This window comes from Rhinolophus ferrumequinum, chromosome 23 (assembly GCF_004115265.2).
Source record: "Rhinolophus ferrumequinum isolate MPI-CBG mRhiFer1 chromosome 23, mRhiFer1_v1.p, whole genome shotgun sequence".
Taxonomy (NCBI): Eukaryota; Metazoa; Chordata; class Mammalia; order Chiroptera; family Rhinolophidae; genus Rhinolophus; species Rhinolophus ferrumequinum.
This window is the reverse complement of record NC_046306.1, coordinates 19259574-19276473: the sequence shown is the minus strand read 5'-3', so window position 1 is coordinate 19276473 and position 16900 is coordinate 19259574. Positions and strand designations below refer to the sequence as shown.

At 53.9% G+C, this 16900-nt stretch overlaps 1 protein-coding gene across 8 annotated transcripts in view; it reads left to right on the top strand.

Moving 5' to 3' along the window:
• The window catches only part of DLGAP4 (DLG associated protein 4), a 191116-nt gene that overhangs the window by 97581 nt on the left and 76635 nt on the right, over positions 1 to 16900 (top strand). For all 8 annotated transcript variants that reach the window (XM_033094265.1, XM_033094262.1, XM_033094261.1 and 5 more), the window contains 3 exons: positions 9905 to 10976; positions 13775 to 14016; positions 16417 to 16531. In XM_033094265.1, the coding sequence (XP_032950156.1) occupies positions 9978 to 10976; positions 13775 to 14016; positions 16417 to 16531 (1356 nt within the window). In that variant the 5' untranslated portion in view covers positions 9905 to 9977. The remainder of the gene's footprint in view (positions 1 to 9904; positions 10977 to 13774; positions 14017 to 16416; positions 16532 to 16900) is intronic.

Genomic DNA, 16900 nt, shown 5'->3' with positions numbered 1-16900 from the left:
GGCCAGGCAGGTTTAGTGGTGTCAGGGAGGCGGTAAGCAGCCCTATCCCCACTGAGTCACTCAGCCCCAAATCTGTACCCCTCACCCCGGAGGAGCTGCAGCACGCACATCCTGGGCCCTGTGTTCGGAATTCACTTTCAGGATGGGTGACACAGGAGTTGGTTCCAAATGGAGGAGTGGGCCTGAGGTGGGGACAGTGGTGGCCACACATTCAAGCAGCCCGATCCAGGGGTATCTGCTTGAGCCGTTGCCTACCATCTTGTTGACCTAACAACCAGTTGACTGAATGTTATGCTTTTCAGACAGTTGCTATGGACACAGAGTTAGGCTGGAAACACTTTGGACCTTGAATCCACCAGAATAACAGAGCTGTCATAGATGAAAAGGACCCTGGAACTCTAGCCTGGTGGGCACAGCCATGGAATGTGAGCTTAGATTGATTCACCGCAGACTCCACCTACTACTGGCTGTGGGGCCTAGGACAGGTGACTTTAGCCATCTGAGCTGTTTTTTTGTGCTCTAGCATGGGTGTGTTAGTTACCTGTTTCTGCACAAAGTAATTATACCCAAACTAAGCAGCAGCTTAAAACAATACACATGTATTATCTCACATACTTTCTGAGAGTCAGGAACCCAGGAGCGACCTCAGTGGGTGCTTGTGGCCCAGGCTCTCTCATGAGGTTGAGGTCAGCTGTAGCTTCAGCCATCTGAAGTCCTCACTGGGGCTGGAGGAGCTGCTTCCAAGCTGGCTCACCCACATGGCTGGCAAGTTAGTGCCGGCTGTCGGCAGGCGCCCTCAGCTCCTCCCCACGTGGTCCTCTCCTATGGGCTGCTTGAGTGGCCTCACAACGTGGCGGCTGACTGCCCCCAGAGCCGGTGAGCCAAGAGTGGAAGGCAGAAGCAGCAATATCCTCTCTGACTTCCCACAAGTCACACTTGGTCGTTTCCACAATATCTTTTTGGTCAGTCAGCCCTGCTCACATGGAGGAGGGGGGCTGTTCACAAGCACACGAATACCGGGAGCCAGGAGGTGGGGATCTCCGGGGTGCATATTGGAGGCTGACTACCACAGTGGACACGTCATCCCTACCAGGAAGAGCTGCAGGGAGAGTGAAATGAACTCACATATGGAAAGTGCCCAGTGTATAGTAAGTGCTCAATAAAGGATCACCATGATTAGCTTGAGCTGGAAACTTACCACACTGTAGCTGCCTCGTTTTCTGCATGATTTCTAGGCATCCCCAAGACCTCCTGCCACTGCCTCATTTAGCAAAACCTATGAGTCTCTGTCATATCCGGGCCCTGTGCTGGATGCTAGTGACACAGCAGTGACAAAGACAGCCCTTGACCCTGTTGTTCCAGGCTCCACCGGACATAAATCCAGGCAATAGAGCAGAGAGCGCTGGCAGGTGAGAGGGCTGCTTTGGCCGGTCTTTCTGTAGAGGTAGCCTGTGTGCCAAGACCTCTATGAAGTAAAGGAGCATTTGTGTGGTCGAAGGGGAGGGGCAGGTAGAGTATTTCAGACAGATGCACCAGTCAGAGCAAAAGCCCCATGATGGGAGTTAACAATTCCTGTTAATTCAAGGAACAGAATGGAGACCCAGGGGAGCAGAGGCAGGAAATGAAGTCGGGAAAGCAGGAAGAGGAGCAAGATTAGCTTTTAGACTCCAGGCCATGGGAGTCTTGTTATCTGGGTGACAGATGAGGGGGTTCTGGCCCTGGGCAGGGCTGGGGACGTGGTGACAAGTGGTGGGGTTCCGAGATATCTTGAGGGTAGAGTTGTTTTTGAAGGATGTGCTGTTGAATGGGATGTAGCAGGTGAGAGAAAGAGGAGTCCAGGATGATACCAAGGTTTCTAACCTGAGAAAGCAGGAGGAGAACGTCGTCATGAGCGGAATCGGGGCAGACTGTGGGAGGAACCGGTCAGGGTGGGTGGGAGATCAGGCATTTGATTTTGGACCTGTCAGACATCCAGGGCAAGATGTCAAGGACACCGTTAGAGATACGAGTCTGGTGTTTGAGAGAGAGATTGAGTGGAAGATGTAAATTTAGGAGTTGTCAGAGATAGGTGGTGTTTCAGCCACAAGTCTGGATGAGATCAGCAGGAGAGAAGCAAAGAGCACCCAGTTCTGCTAGCGTTTAGAGGTCAGAGGAGGAGGGGCCAGTAAGAGATGGAGCAGGTATGGCAAGAGATGTGGAAGGAAAATGGGATGGGTACCCAGAGACGAATGCAGCCTGCCTCTCTCTGTCTCTGCCCCTTTCCCAGGCAACACCAAAGCCCTGGAAGCCCCCCAGAGTCCCACCCTTCCCCTTCCACACGTCATCCCTTCAGAGGCCTGAAGCAATGGCCTGCTCTGAACATGCCCAGGATGTTTAGCCATTCCACCCACGTCATTTCCAGCCTTTCCTCATTCGACTCACCCTCCCATGCGCCATTCTAGTCGTCTCTCTCTCTCTCAACAATGGCTCAGCATCAAACAAGACTGTCCCCTCCTTTCATTTAACCTCTCTATCTTTGTTAAGGCAACCTTAGACAAAACCAGCCTTTCTAATAGCACCAAATACAAAAGACAGAAGTCGGAAATAGTCAGGGATCTGGGCTGGTTAAAGGGAGGGGCTGGGCTGTGAAGAAGGGAAATGGGATGGGTAATGTCTGATAAAGTATTTCGGGTTAGATCAGTGAGGTCTTGACTGCCACCCCTCCTCATGGACTGAGGATGGAAGAGGATCCACAGAAGGTTCTAGATTAGGGAAATGACACAGTCAGGTGAGTTTTGCCTCAGGAAGAGCCATGCTGGGATCTGGTCCTGGCCTTGTCCCTGACTGGCTCTCCCATGCTCACTGGCCAACTCTGACTCCAGGAGGAACTGGGATAGGGCAAGGGGGCCCCACTTTGTGCAGATGGGGGTATGGCTGCAGACAGAGGCACCACGGAGCAGGGAGGGCTCCCGGGAGGCAGCAGCTCCCCTGGTTCCTCCATGTTTCCATGAGGGCAATGAGGCTTATATTAATGAGAGGTAATTGTGGGCGCCCGGATGGGCCTAAGTGTAGCTCAGAGACAAAGGCAGCCGAGGCAGCCAGCTGCTTCCCCTGCCGGCCGAGGCCTGCCTATTTTAAGACCTCCCCAAAGGGAGGCTCCTGCCACCCCTGGGTGTTGGGTGGCTGAGGGGCTAACACCCAGTGTTCCAGGAACCCTGACCAAGAGCACTCACAGGGAATCACTGTGACCGTGGGCCAGATCACCCTCACTCAAACCCCCTACTGCCTGGGGGTGGACACTGAGGCCCCGAGAGAGGGACCAGCCTAAGGTCACAGCAAGGAAAGAGCAGAGCCAGAATTGGAATCCAGGTCCAGCTGCATGCACTTTCCACTATGCTGTGCGGCATCCCTACACTGGAAGACTTGGCCTGTCCCCCAGGAAGCACGGTGAGGTGAGGCGGGGAGCGTGACTGATATTTACTGAGTGCCTAAGTGCCAGAGGCTTTCTGTAGGACAATTAATCCTCATCATAATTGAAAAGTAACAGTTCTCATCCCCATGTTACAGAAAAGGAAACTGAGGTTTAGGAGGAGTAATTAAATCAACAAATGTCCCACGGTAAGGAGAGAAAGAAGTATGTTCAGTCAATGTTCTGTCTAGGGTCAGGTTCCCCAGGAAACAAACTGAGGTTGGCATGGGCAGTCTGTTGGGAACACCTGTGGCAGGTGAGGGGTGCAGGATTGGGCAGAAGGAGGAGCTGAAGGGAGATGCAATCACAACAAAGGTCTCGGCTAATCCCATGGGGAGCCCTGGAGCTGGGACGACCACTCGGGATTGTTCTGAATTGGGCAAGAGAGCCAGGCCTTGGTGCCCACACATCAGCCAGTTACTGCATGCAGGCTGGCCCTAGGGAAGGTGCGTAACCCTGGTGAGTCATCTCCTGTTGGCTGAGAGCAAGTCCTAGCAGGTACCCAGGTATGCACTGCCAGCAGCCGGTGCTCATGGCAACTGGGGACATGAGAGCCACAGTCCTGAAATCGGGACCTGAACTGCCACCACAGCATCCAATATATGCCCATCTCCAGATCCTTTCTCGTGCCTCTGCCCCTCAGATGAGAAGAACCACAAGGAGGTTATGGGAACATGGACTCAACTTCTTTATGGAGCTGACAGTCCAGGTGGTGCTGGGGGGAGGGGAGGCCATCAGGGCTAATGAGGAAGGAAAGAGTGAGTGGCTGGTCCAGGAAAAGTTGAAAAACACTACCTATTAAAAACCTATAGGGACAGAGTGGGAGAAAATATTTGCAAATCACGTTTCTGGTAAGAAAACAAAATATAAGTGTTGGTGAGGACGTGGAGAAATTGGAACCCCATACACTGCTAGTGGGAATGTAAAATGTATGGCCACTGTCGAAAACACTTTGGTAGTTCCTCAAAAAGTAAAACACAGAATTACCAAGTGTGTGAATTTCATCTCAATTTTTTTTGAGGGAGGAAAAAAACCTCTGGGGAAATGAAATCTATGAGATGCAGCCAAATAGGTACTCAGAGGGAAATATATAGCCTTTCCAATGACACATTTATTAGATATAAGACAGTCAGAAAATAAATGAATTAGGTTTCCAACTCAAAAAGGTGGACAAGATGTTAGAGGAACGAGAATATCCTGGACCTCAGCTTGAGAAGCGGGTGATGGCGGAGGCTCCTTCCAGGAGGTGGGTGTGAAGTTCTAGAATTGTACGGTCCAGTATGGTAGCCACTTTCCACATGTGACTATTTAAATTTGTTATTTAAAATTAATTAAAATTAAAAATTGAGTTCTTCAGTTGCACTAGCTGCATTTCAAGTGCTGTGTACCCATATGTGGCTTGCGGCTACCATATTGGACACCACAGACGCAGGGGACAATGGACAATAAACTAGCAAGCAAATAACATGGGAGAGTTTCCAAGAGTGATGAGAACTAAAGACAGTCCAGCAGGGCAATGAGTTTGGTTGGCAGGAGTCTGGTGGATGAGGATGAGGCTGGAGAAGCTGGCAATTTTCTGGGATTTCTGGACCTCCACTCTTTGCTGAGGCTCCTTCTTATGCTGTCCCACGCACCTCACCCTCTGCTCCTCAGCCGGTGATGCAGCCCCAGCACTTCCTTTGCAGACCCTCCTGTTCAGGAGGGCTGATGGGCTGGGGCCTGCGTCAGAGTCAAGAGACCTGAGTTCCAGGCCTAGAGGGGCCTTGCTGCAAGGCCTTATGCTGTCCCTTCCCCAGGATGATACTCTTTTGTCTCACAGCTCCTTTAGCTCCAGCAAGCCATGTGACTAGAGCCGAGGGTTAGAGGTCTGCAGAGACTAGCTCTCCAATGGCATTGAATGCCAGGCTCAGGAGTCGCACATTTGTCCCAAGAGCCATGGGGAGCCACGGCAGGGGAAGAGCTCTATTACTTTGGCATGTTAGAAATATCACTCCAGCTGCATTGTGGAACCTGGATTATAGGAGTCTTAGAGTGGATGCTGGTGCCACAGTTGTCCAGGTAAGGGTCACAGTGACACAGGCAGAGTATACACAGAGAGAATGGCATCAGGAAACATAATTAACGCAGAATCACTGTGACTCGGTGACTGTCATAGCTGGGATTCACCAGAAGCATGCCCAGAACAAGGATTCAAATACAAGTATTTCCTTTGGGAACAGACAGCACAGTGTGGGAGGGGGGAGGTAAGGCAGGGAAGTCAGGCAGCCAGTGAAGGGAGCCTTGTCAAGAAGTAACCACTATGGACAACTCAGCTCAGTCCCACTGGGCAGCTCTCCAGGAGTCTGTAGAGCCCCTCCCTCAGGTGTCCCACCTGAGGGGTGGCAGAGCTGGGGTGTTTATATACCAACTCCAGGCGGGGGTTGTTAATCCTCTGGCAGTCTCTGCCAGCCAGGCCAGGTGTGAGCTAGAGAAAGCTCCCCTTCTCCAAGGGATGTGAAGGTGCTGACAGCTGGAAGTCAGCCCGTTAGGCACCACAGTGATGAGGCTGCAGGAGATGTGGGCAGGGCACCCACAGCCACTACTGTAGTGACCAGCTGGACAGGAGGCTGGACGGTATCAGTTGAAAAACACAGAAACCCAACTCAGACTTAAGCAGAATGTCTCTTAACTCTCATATCTGAGACATCAGACAAGATCTTGATGAAGGACTCCAGGCTGACACTCTGTCAAGCACAGCAGCCCTGACAGAAAGGAAGGTGCCTCTTCTCTAAGAGTTCAGCCATTATCCCAAGGCAAACTCTCGTTGGCTAGAAAGGATCCTGTTTTCATCTCTGAGCCAGTCAGTACTCAGGGATGCAGGGCTCCGATTGGCCAAGCCTGGGTCCTGTGTCCACCCCTGGGTTTCTGGGATAGGACTGGCTCCACCTAGACACAGGAACTGAGACAGGGGGCGCAGAATGGGTATTTACCAGGCACAGTGGGGGCTATTACTGGTAGAAGGACATGAAAGGCCAGGAGAAGGAAAAATTCAAGGAGATGCCCAGGTGTCTGGCTTGAGCCCCCAACTGGGTGACAGTGACGCATTTTACTGATATGGGGACACTATGGGCCTGCTCACAACTCTGGGATGCACCAACATTTAAGGTGGGGTAGGATAGATATTCAGAGCCCCAGAAGTCAGAGGAAGACTCTTTTAATAATGAGGGCCCAGACACAGGAAGAAAAGCAGTTAGGAAGTCATTTGTGGTCGTTATAGTGTCTAACCGATCTCTAGAGGTCTCCCTGAAGGTGACAGCCCCCACTCTCCCTCCTATAATCCCAGAGGCACCTCTAAGGCAGGGACCTATCAGTTCAGGGGCATCATCAGTTAAGACCATCAGGACTCAGGGCAGGGTTTGTTGCCCAGAGGACAGCATGTGCCAGCATTTTACAGTTCATTGAGCACTTTCCCACACCCTCCTTTGCTTCTTCCTCCTGGCTCCATTCAGCCTGAGACTCAGAGGCGGGGCCATAGGCCCCCGGCTCACACAGTTCTCCTGGAGCAACGCTGGACTCCAGAGCTCAGGAGTACCTGTGACGTCAAATTAAAGCCAGCTTCTCCCTGGGGGGTCTGGAGAAGGTGTCTTGGCTGGGAGAACTGAGTGAGGCGTGCCCTTCTGGGGCAGGGCCTGCAGCTGTCTTCTGTTCCTGGCGACCAGCCCTCTCCACCTACAGCATTTCTAGGGAGTCAGGCCCCTGCTGAGCGAGTGGGGCTGTGTTTGCAAACAATGTTCTGTTTTCAGTCTCACTGACTTTACTTCAGCGGGCATCACTGCACACACAGTTCTCCAGCAGGAGCACCAAAAGGCTGGCCCTTGACCCAGAGATCCCTATGGCCCCAAGGGGATGCGAGGAGGCCAAGAAAAGGCTGGGGAGAAGGAGAGTTATGGGGGTGGTCTTGCATTTGCCTGAAATTGTCTTCAAGAAGAGGTTTGCCCAGAGGGTACCGCTGCTGGCTGGAATGGAGGGGGATCCTTGACTGTCGAGGATACTGGTGGGGTAGATGAAGTCTGAGTCACCTATTTTACCTTGGCTAGAACTCCTTCTCCCAGCCTCAGTTTTCCCATCTGTAAAATGGAGATAATAGTCCCCCAACTCATGTGGCTGTTGTGAGGCCATGGTGTGAAGATCAAGATGCTAGGCGGCAGACTTCCTCTCCAGGCTGGGGAGACATGCTCTGACACGCCTCCTGGTGGAAGCGGAAATGCTTCTGAGGGGCTGATCAGCCACAAGGCCCGTCACTAAAGTGCTCTGGACTCCAGGAGTGGGATCCATCAGACTCCTAGACGTAAGGAGAGTCTCTGGCAGAGAATGGGGAGAATTAGAGCCAGGGGAACTCTGCAGCAGTCTCAGAGAAGCTTAGGGCACTGTTGGTCATGAAATTGGCTAGATCCATGGAAATAATTCCAGATCCTTGAGCATCAGGGCCAGCCCGCTCTGGGTGACAGTTGCAAGATAGCTACATGGAGGAAGAGGAAGAACTCTGGACCTCAGTCCTGCCTCAGACACTGGGCCCACTGCGTGGTCTTGGGGATGTTCTTCCCCTTTGAGGGCCTCGGGTTCCCCATCTAGAAGATGGGGGTTCCACCTAGGCCAGTGCTTTTCACCCAGTGTTCTTTGGGGTCTGGGATTTGCTTTAAGAGCTCCTCTGAAAAATGCAAAGAGGTCTCGGAAACCCAAACTCATGCTTGGTGTGTTAGTTTCCTATTGCCACTATAACAAATTACCACAAACTTAGTGGTTTAAAGCAACGCAGATTTATTATCTTACAGTTCTAGAGGTCAGAAGTCCAACATGGATCACAGGGCTGCATTCCTCCTGGAGGCTCGAGGGGAGGCTCTGACTCCTTTCCTCTTGCAGCTTCTAAGTCCTGCCCACAGCCCTGGGCTCATGACCCCGCACCAGTCGGACCTCTGCTTCCGTGATCACATCTCCCTCTCAACTCCAACCCTCATGTCTCCTTCTTTTAAGGACCCATGTGATTAGGTTGTACCCATCCAGGTAATCCAGGATAATCTCCCCATCTCAAGATCCTTAATCACGTTTGCAAAGTCCCTTTTATCATGCAAAGTAACATAAAATCACAGGTTCTGGGGATGAGGATATGGGCAACTTTGAAAGGCATGTTCTACCTCCCACACCTGGCTTCATTCGGAGCCTGGCCCTGCCCCTCCGAGAGCTCTTCCCCCATTGCCCTTGCCTTCACTTGCTCTGTTCCAGCCACACCGATTCTCAGAACACCAGGTACCCAGGCCAGACCAAGCCTTGGGATTCCTCCGAGCAGGGCCAGTGGGGTGCAGGGCTTAGAAACCTCACTGACCTCCCTTCTGCTCCATGTTAGAGATGGGAGGACTGAGATCCAGAAAGGGAAGGGACTTGCCTAAGTGTGAGACTGGTATTTCCAGGATGGTCCTGGCTGGAAGACGCAGCTAGTCCGCCTGCCCCCCTTTGACAGGCCCAGTGGTTCCACCTAAATGCTGTCCTCTCCTGAGGCCTAGCCCTCTCCACCCAGTCCTGTGGATGTGCGCCTGTATCACCTCTGAGAACTTGGTTCCAGGTTGGCCATCATTGATTTATCCCAGTTGGAAGTGATGGGCTAATGGGTTTGTTGGCCTCTCTGAGGTCTATAGTCCCCAGCGATAGCCCAGAGGTCACACTTGATAGGCTCTCGTGGAGGACAGAGCAGGTTTTTGCAGAGGGTTTACATGACGTAAGGATTCCTTTGGTAAAATAAAGAGCTGGGAAGTACTGCCTTCAGACCCGGGTAAGAAGGGCCCCACTCTTTAGAAGGCCTCTGTGGCCCTCTTTCAACTATGTTCTTCCCCATGAGACAAGGAATGTTTGGGGGCCAAGGGAACACGCCCACCTGGAGCCTGTATCCCCTCTTTAGACTACACTCTGGATAGTAGGGACCCTGAAATTCTCTGCCCAAATGACTGCAGGCCTGCTCCTAAGGCCAGTATGGGATCTTCCCATGGGTGGCCTACACCGCCAGTGGTAGGCCCAAAGGGTGGTTGTTTTGGGGGTCGTGTGGAGTGAGCTTGGGGTGCACATGTGTGTGCAGCTCTTTGTGGTGAGATAGGAGAAAAATGGAGGGCAGACAGCTCACCCCACCACATTCCACCCTGGAATTCAGAGGAGACCAAGAAGTCTGAGTTCAAACCTGCCTTTCCAGGTTATTCTGAAGATATATTCCTCAGAGTAGGAGAGTAGAAGCTATTTTGTTTAACAGTTTGCTAGCCTGAGTTGTAACTTTCCTTCATACTTACGGTATGTGGCTCTGTTTGTTTGTACTCTTGTCCTCTGCCCCACCATGTGAAGGGCAGGCCAGGACTCTTCAAAAATCCTCCCACCACTGGGATCCGGCACCCTGTCCCCCCCAAATCCAGCTGACCCCTCTCTGTCTTCTCTCCCCAGGATAGCTGCTGCCCGGGAGAGGTGACCCGGGCACCCCGCTAGGGCAACGGCCCCTGCCCCCAGGGCCGGGATCATGAAAGGCCTCGGCGACAGTCGCCCCCGCCATCTCTCCGACAGCCTCGACTCACCACACGAGCCCCTGTTTGCAGGGCCTGACCGCAACCCCTACCTGCTGTCGCCCACGGAGGCCTTCGCCCGCGAGGCTCGCTTTCCTGGGCAGAATGCTCTGCCCGGCGATGGTCTCTTCCCGCTCAACAACCAGCTGCCACCACCCAGCAGTACCTTCCCCCGCATCCATTATAACTCCCACTTCGAGGTGCCAGAGGAGAGCCCCTTCCCCAGCCATGCCCAGGCCACCAAGATCAACCGCCTGCCTGCCAACCTCCTGGACCAGTTTGAGAAGCAGCTGCCCATCCACCGCGATGGCTTCAGCACGCTCCAGTTCCCCCGCGGTGAGGCTAAGGCCCGTGGCGAGAGTCCTGGCCGCATCCGCCACCTGGTCCACTCCGTCCAGAGGCTCTTCTTCACCAAGGCACCCTCACTGGAGGGCACAGCAGGCAAGGTCGGTGGCAATGGCAGCAAGAAAAGTGGCCTGGAGGACGGCAAGGGCCGGAGGGCCAAGAGCAAGGAGCGGGCCAAGGCTGGGGAGCCCAAACGGCGGAGCCGCTCCAACATCTCAGGGTGGTGGAGCTCTGATGACAACTTGGACGGCGAGGGGGGTGCCTTTCGCAGCAGTGGGCCCGCCTCCGGGCTGATGACGCTGGGCCGCCAGGCAGAACGCAGCCAGCCACGTTACTTCATGCACGCCTACAACACCATCAGCGGGCACATGCTCAAGGCTGCCAAGAACAATACCACCGAGCTGACTGCCCCGCCACCCCCGCCCGCACCCCCAGCCTCCTGCCCCAGCCTTGGGGTGGGCACCGACACCAACTATGTCAAGCGGGGCTCCTGGTCCACTCTGACCCTCAGCCACGCCCACGAGGTCTGCCAGAAGACCTCTGCCACTTTGGATAAGAGCATGCTAAAGTCCAAATCCTGCCACCAGGGTCTAGCCTACCACTACCTTCAGGTGGGTCCCTGCCGGGGTCAGGGTGGCATGAGGGGTGCAGGGAAGACACCAGTTGTGAGGCCCAGATGTACCACAGATTCCCTTGGAAAGTTGCTTTACTCTGGCCTCTGTTTACACGCCTAGGAAATGGGTGGCTGATAGTACCTGCTAGTAAAGGGATTCCTTCCATTGGTCGTGCTCTCAGCAGACATTGAGTAGGACCATTCTGAGACCAGCCTTGAGTAGAGTCTAAAACATGTCCTTGCCCTTTAGAAGACAAATCTGGAAGCTGTGCTGTCCACCCTCTTCATAGGTCCAATTGCATGGCATTCTAGTTGCCAGCCTCCTGCCTGCTACTCCCACCAGACTGGGGGCTCCTTGAGGACAGGGACCATATATAATGTAGTTGTGTGTCCCCAAGACCCAAGACAGGGTCTGGTATAGAGGAAGTGCTTAGGAAATGTGAGAGGAGACAGGGATGGCTGAACAGATGGACACTTAAATGACCAGAGCCGGAAGTAAGTAAGACATAGCCCCAGTTATCAGGATGCTGGGAGAAAAAGACCCATGAGCAGGCACGTCAGGCTTTGAGCAGCATGTGCTGGAGATGAGTGTGGAGGACTGCAGGAGTCCAGAGGCCCTAACCCAGTTTGGGGGACTACCTAGCGTCCTTCAAATGCTAGTGTTTATTGAAGCACTTATTATGCACCGAGGCCACAGTCAAGGAAAGTGACAGAAGGCTCAGACATCTCTGCTGCTACACATCCCCCAGGTTTTTCAAGGGCAGAGAAAGTGGCTGTGTACGTACTGGGTGACTCCCGGGGGCAGAGCCCAAGCTGTGGGTGGAAGTGATAGGAAGCGAATTTCAGTCCACGTCAAGAGGGCAGGGGCTGCTTCTGTAGGTAGTGAGCGCTTCGTCCTGTGGGGAATGCCAGCGCAGGCCTGGCCAGTCTTTGGGAATACATGAGACGCATTTTAAACCAGATGACCATCAAAGTCTGACGAAGCCCTGAGTTCTTGTCATTCTGTATAAAATCCCAAAGACAGTGAGACTAGCGGGGAAAAGGCTGATTTTTTTTTCAATAGAAAGAAAATTAAATCCAGGTAGTATTTTGTATATTTAAGGCTTTTGGGGCTCTCAATCCACTTACTCGTTTAGAAATATCAGTGAGAGTGGTGTGTGACCTGGCTTCCTTTCAAAATGGTACGTTTTGGTCCGATCATGTGAAAATGCTTCGGAAACACCATGAAAGGGTAGCCCTGCAGGCCCTGTGGTTGTGCTTGTGTGACAGGAGGTAGGTGGGTCGGGGCTGGGGTAGCAACAGGTTTTGAGCAGAGATATACAAGGCCACCTTCCCAAGGGACAGGTGGAGGTAGGGAGGATGGACTCGCAAATGGTTTGGGGGGTAGAATGTGCAGGCCCGAATGACTGGCTGGGCAGTCAGCTGGGGAAGGGGGTCATGGGAAGGCTGAGGGGAGCTTATGGGGTGGGAGTCCCAGACAGGGACTCTCCCTCAGCTGGGAATTGGCCGCTGGCAAGGTGGGCACTGAGAGGAATGTGGTATCTGTGTAGACGTGGTGATTTGGGAAGTGTGCTTCTGTGCACATAGTGAAGAAAGGTTATGTCGTGTACACTGAGAAATGTGTGTACCTGGGCGTCCATGGTGCGGTATAGACCTAGTAAGGGTGTGCCCTCTGTATGTGTGGAGGAGAAAACAGTGAGCTGGGGACATGCTGAGATGTGTCCGCAGTGCAGGGGTGGCTAGCGTGTATGTAAGGAGGTGTGTGAGTATGCTGTGTGTTCACATTGTGGACACATTGAGGGGTGCGCAGATGATGAAGTGGCTGCCGGTGTGCGTCCTTGGTGAGGTGAGTGTGGGGGGAGGTACGCTGGTTCTCTGAGATGTGTGTACATGGTAAGGTGCACGCACCCCGTGTTCAGGCTGAGGTGCGTTCAGTGCCGCGATGTGCACACTCATTCATCACCATGTCAGTGTGTATTAGGTGAACGAGGGATGTAGGCCATGCGTGCAGCCCTGGAGCAGCTGGCAGATCCTGGCCTTGGAGGGTGCGGGAGGTCCCCTTGGTTGGTTTCTGCCACCATAACCAGTGGGGACTAGGCTGTGACTCACTTGCCCTTAGCATAGCCCCCTTCCACAAGTGGGGTCCCTGAGGTTTCAGATGGAAAAACAAAACCTTTTTCCAGCTCACTGTGTGGCTGCCCCTGAAAGCCACTCTGCTCTCTGTACCTCAGTTTACCCACCTGTGGGATAAGGAATGTGATTGGCTTGGAGGACCCTGCCCCCATAGTGATGTGCTAGAGTCCTCTGACCTGTCCTCCTCCCCCTCGTAGGGCCAAGCTCTTGGTGTCAGGTCTGGAGACCTCCCTCAGGCCTGCTGTTCTCATCTATGCAGAGGGATCATAAGCCATCCTCTGAGATAGCTGGGGAAGTGATGGGAACATGGTGGCTGCTCAGAAAGGCAGCTGCATTGGAGGTCTTTGTGATCATATGGCCCGGGCAGTTTTGCTGGGGCACCTTTCCTGGGATCTATGGAGAAATCTGAGATCGGAAAGGGGCAGGGATTTGCTTAAGGCCACATAGTGAAGCTGTGGCGGAGCCAGCTCTGGAACCCAGCCATCCTTCTCAGCCTAGGCCTCTGCCTGGCTGCTGGATGGCTTCAGTGGCCGTACCCGACACGGAAGGCCATACTGTCAGGGCCCGGAGGTCTGACCCGAGCTGGACGGTCTGCTGCAGTCTGCTGGAAGTGCACGCTGCCCCCCGCGCCACCCTCGCTGAGGCCTTTCCTCCCATCCCCAGGTGCCCGGCGGCGGAGGTGAGTGGAGCACCGCCCTGCTGTCCCCGCGCGAGGCGGACACCACAGCGGAAGGCCACATCCCGTGCCGGCGCATGCGCAGCGGCAGCTACATCAAGGCTATGGGCGACGAGGACAGTGACGAGTCTGGCGGCAGTCCCAAGCCCTCACCCAAAACTGCAGCACGGCGCCAGAGCTACCTAAGGGCAACGCAGCAGTCGCTGGGAGAGCAGAGTAACCCCCGCAGGTTAGCACGCAGTCCCTCCCTCTAGAGTCCTGGCCCCCAGGCAATCCCTGCCCCCCCGGGAATCCCGCCCCTGGGAGATCCTCTCGGACGTGCAAGCCCTGCCCCAGGAGGTGAGCCCCGCCCACAAATAACCCTGCTCCATTGGAGCTCCGCTCCTTCAGGTAAGCCCGCCTGCACAGGAGCGCTCCCCTCGGAAAGCCTCGGAAAGCGCGTACAAGCCCCGCCCACAGGCAAGCCTTGCCCCCTAGGTGAGCCCCTCACAGGTGAGCCCCTCACAGGTGAGCCCCTCACAGGTGAGCCCCTCACAGGTGAGCCCCTCACAGGTGAGCCCCTCACAGGTATGCCCCATTCCCGGGAACTTCGTCTTCCTCCCCTTTGGCCGCCTCCGGAGAGCCCAGCCGCACAGGTGAATCTTGCCCCAGATCCAGGTGAACCTGCGCCCACAATGACCCCAGTCCCCCTAGGGGAACCCGCCTTCAGGCTAACCCCCTTCCTGAGACTCCCGTCCTTAGGGTGGCCCTTGGCACTTTGATGAATTGACTAAGGAGAGCTCCGCCATTTGATGAATGCGTCCCCAAAATTCCCCCACAGTAAAGTTCCTTTGGTAAACCAGGAGAGGCTCTCTAGAGTAAGTGGCCCAGGTAAACCCTGCCCATAAGAACTACGTCTCCAGGTGAGTTCCACTCCCACAGGGGAACTGCCCCAGGGGACCCACTACTTCAGGTTAGAAGAACCAAGCCCACCACTTATGCCAGCACTGCCCAGGAAAGCTCAGAGCCCCCTCTGCACATGCTTCTGTAATTGATCCCTGAGCTCCAAGACTGGGGAGGAGGGAAGATCCAGAAGTCAAGAAAGAGAGAGAGCCTTCACCTGTCCCATCACCCTGCCTGGAATTCCACCATTCAAGCCTTATTCCGTTGCTTTAAGACTCAGAAGAGTTAGTGAACGTATGAACAAATGAAATGCATGTACACATAAAACAATTAAAATGTAAGAGAAAGAGGTGATACTTCCACATGCCGAAGTCACCGTGGAATGTAGAACAGAAAGAAATGAAAGGTAAGTTAGAGAAAGTCTATCAAATGAGTAAAAAATATATGAAACTTGGTATAGGGGATTCAAAGTCCACCGAGGAAGAGAAACAAAAGCAAGTCAAAAACAAACCAAAAGACTTAGAAGAGTTAAAGGAAACAAGCTTAGTGTAGTCCTCATTCTCCAGCTCCTGGGAGCATGAACCAAGGCTTCCTGGAGGACATAGTTTGGGAGGATTGAGACAGAGGAAAGAGAGCAGGAGGGCTGAGGCAGGGAGGAGGAAGCCCGGAGTCTCACTGGCTGGGTCAGAAGGCAGGGAATGGCCTGCAGGTGGGTGGGAATCCTGGACCCTAACCAGTCCCAGGTCTGTCTCTCTGGGCCTCAGTTTCCCGATCTTTAATTGAGGAGCCTGAGCTGAATGATCTCTAAGACCCCTTTTAAGCCTGAAATCCTACAGTTCTGTGAGTGACCAGTGGGCATTGAAGTGGGAGAGGTGGTCAGGCCCAGGGCACAGGCTTTGAATGAGAGGGAATCAATAATAATATAGTAGCAATAGTTATGGGCACCACCGTCTGTTAGCTCTTGCTGTACTCTGGGTTCTACTGCCCCAGTGCACTTTAATCTGCACCACTGAATCCAGCTGGTCCCAGCGCCAGCAGGTAGGCATAACGTCATTCCCACTTAATAAGTGAGGAAACTGACACTTTAGCAAAGGGTGGTGACTTGCCCAGGGTCACCCAGCAAGGAAGCTGGATTTCACTCCAAGCCCCTTTATTTGAAGAGCCTGAACTGTTGTCTGCTTGGACCTTATCCCCCATGCAGAGGTGGGAGGAGGCGCAGGGTCAGGTAGATGTGAGAAAGATTGAAGATCAGGGGCCTTGGGAAGAAGTGGTGAGTCTTCAGGGGCTTGGTGGAGAGCACCTGGACATTATGTTGAAACTGATGCCCTTTGGGCAGCTTTAGTCTGAGGTTAGTGCTATGGGTCTTGACCCATCTTTTCTGTCCTTCCCCTGGAATTGCCCCAGACCTGCAGGAAAATGGGTTGTAGAACTGAGCTGGTGTGGGCCACCTCAAGTTTGAAAGGGTCAAAAGCAAGCTTGTGCTGCCACCTGGTGGCTACAGCCAGCATAACAGGCAAGAGTTGCCTATGTCCTCCAGATTCACAGTTTCCAAAAGCTGGGAGCTCACCCCTTGCTGGTCATGGCACACCACCATGACCACCACCACCACCACCACCTGGGCTGGCAGTGGCTGCCATTTTTCCCTCTGGCACTGGATAACCTTGGCCAGTCATTTCCCCTCTGGGCCTCAGTTTCCCAGGCTGAATAATGGGTGGGCTAAGCCCTGTCTGCTCCCCACCCCCACCAGGAGTCTGGACCGCCTGGATTCTGTGGACATGCTGCTGCCCTCCAAGTGTCCGAGCTGGGAGGAAGACTACAACCCCATCAGCGACAGCCTCAACGACTCCAGCTGCATCAGCCAGGTGAGGGTGGTGCGCAGCCAGGTCAGTGGGCTTGGCAGAGCCCCAGCTCCCACCCAGGAAACGGACAGATGTCCAGGCCCAACCCCTGTTGAGTGGTCTGTACTGTGTTTCTGTTCCGTCTTTGTTCTCGAAGCTGCCTATGTGTGTCTCTCTGCCTCACTGACTGTCTTGTGGCGGGAGAGTAGTCACAGGGCCCGACATTGAGTATTGCGTATCCTCAGGATTGAGGATCCTGAGGGAGGGGCCACAACACTGCTGTAGACCCAGGAGCCTTGAGGATTGGGAGCTGGAAACCGAGGCTTGAGTCCCAATTTTGTCACTGACAGCAGAAACCCAGAACACGTCACCCCCTCCCTGAGCCTCAGTTTC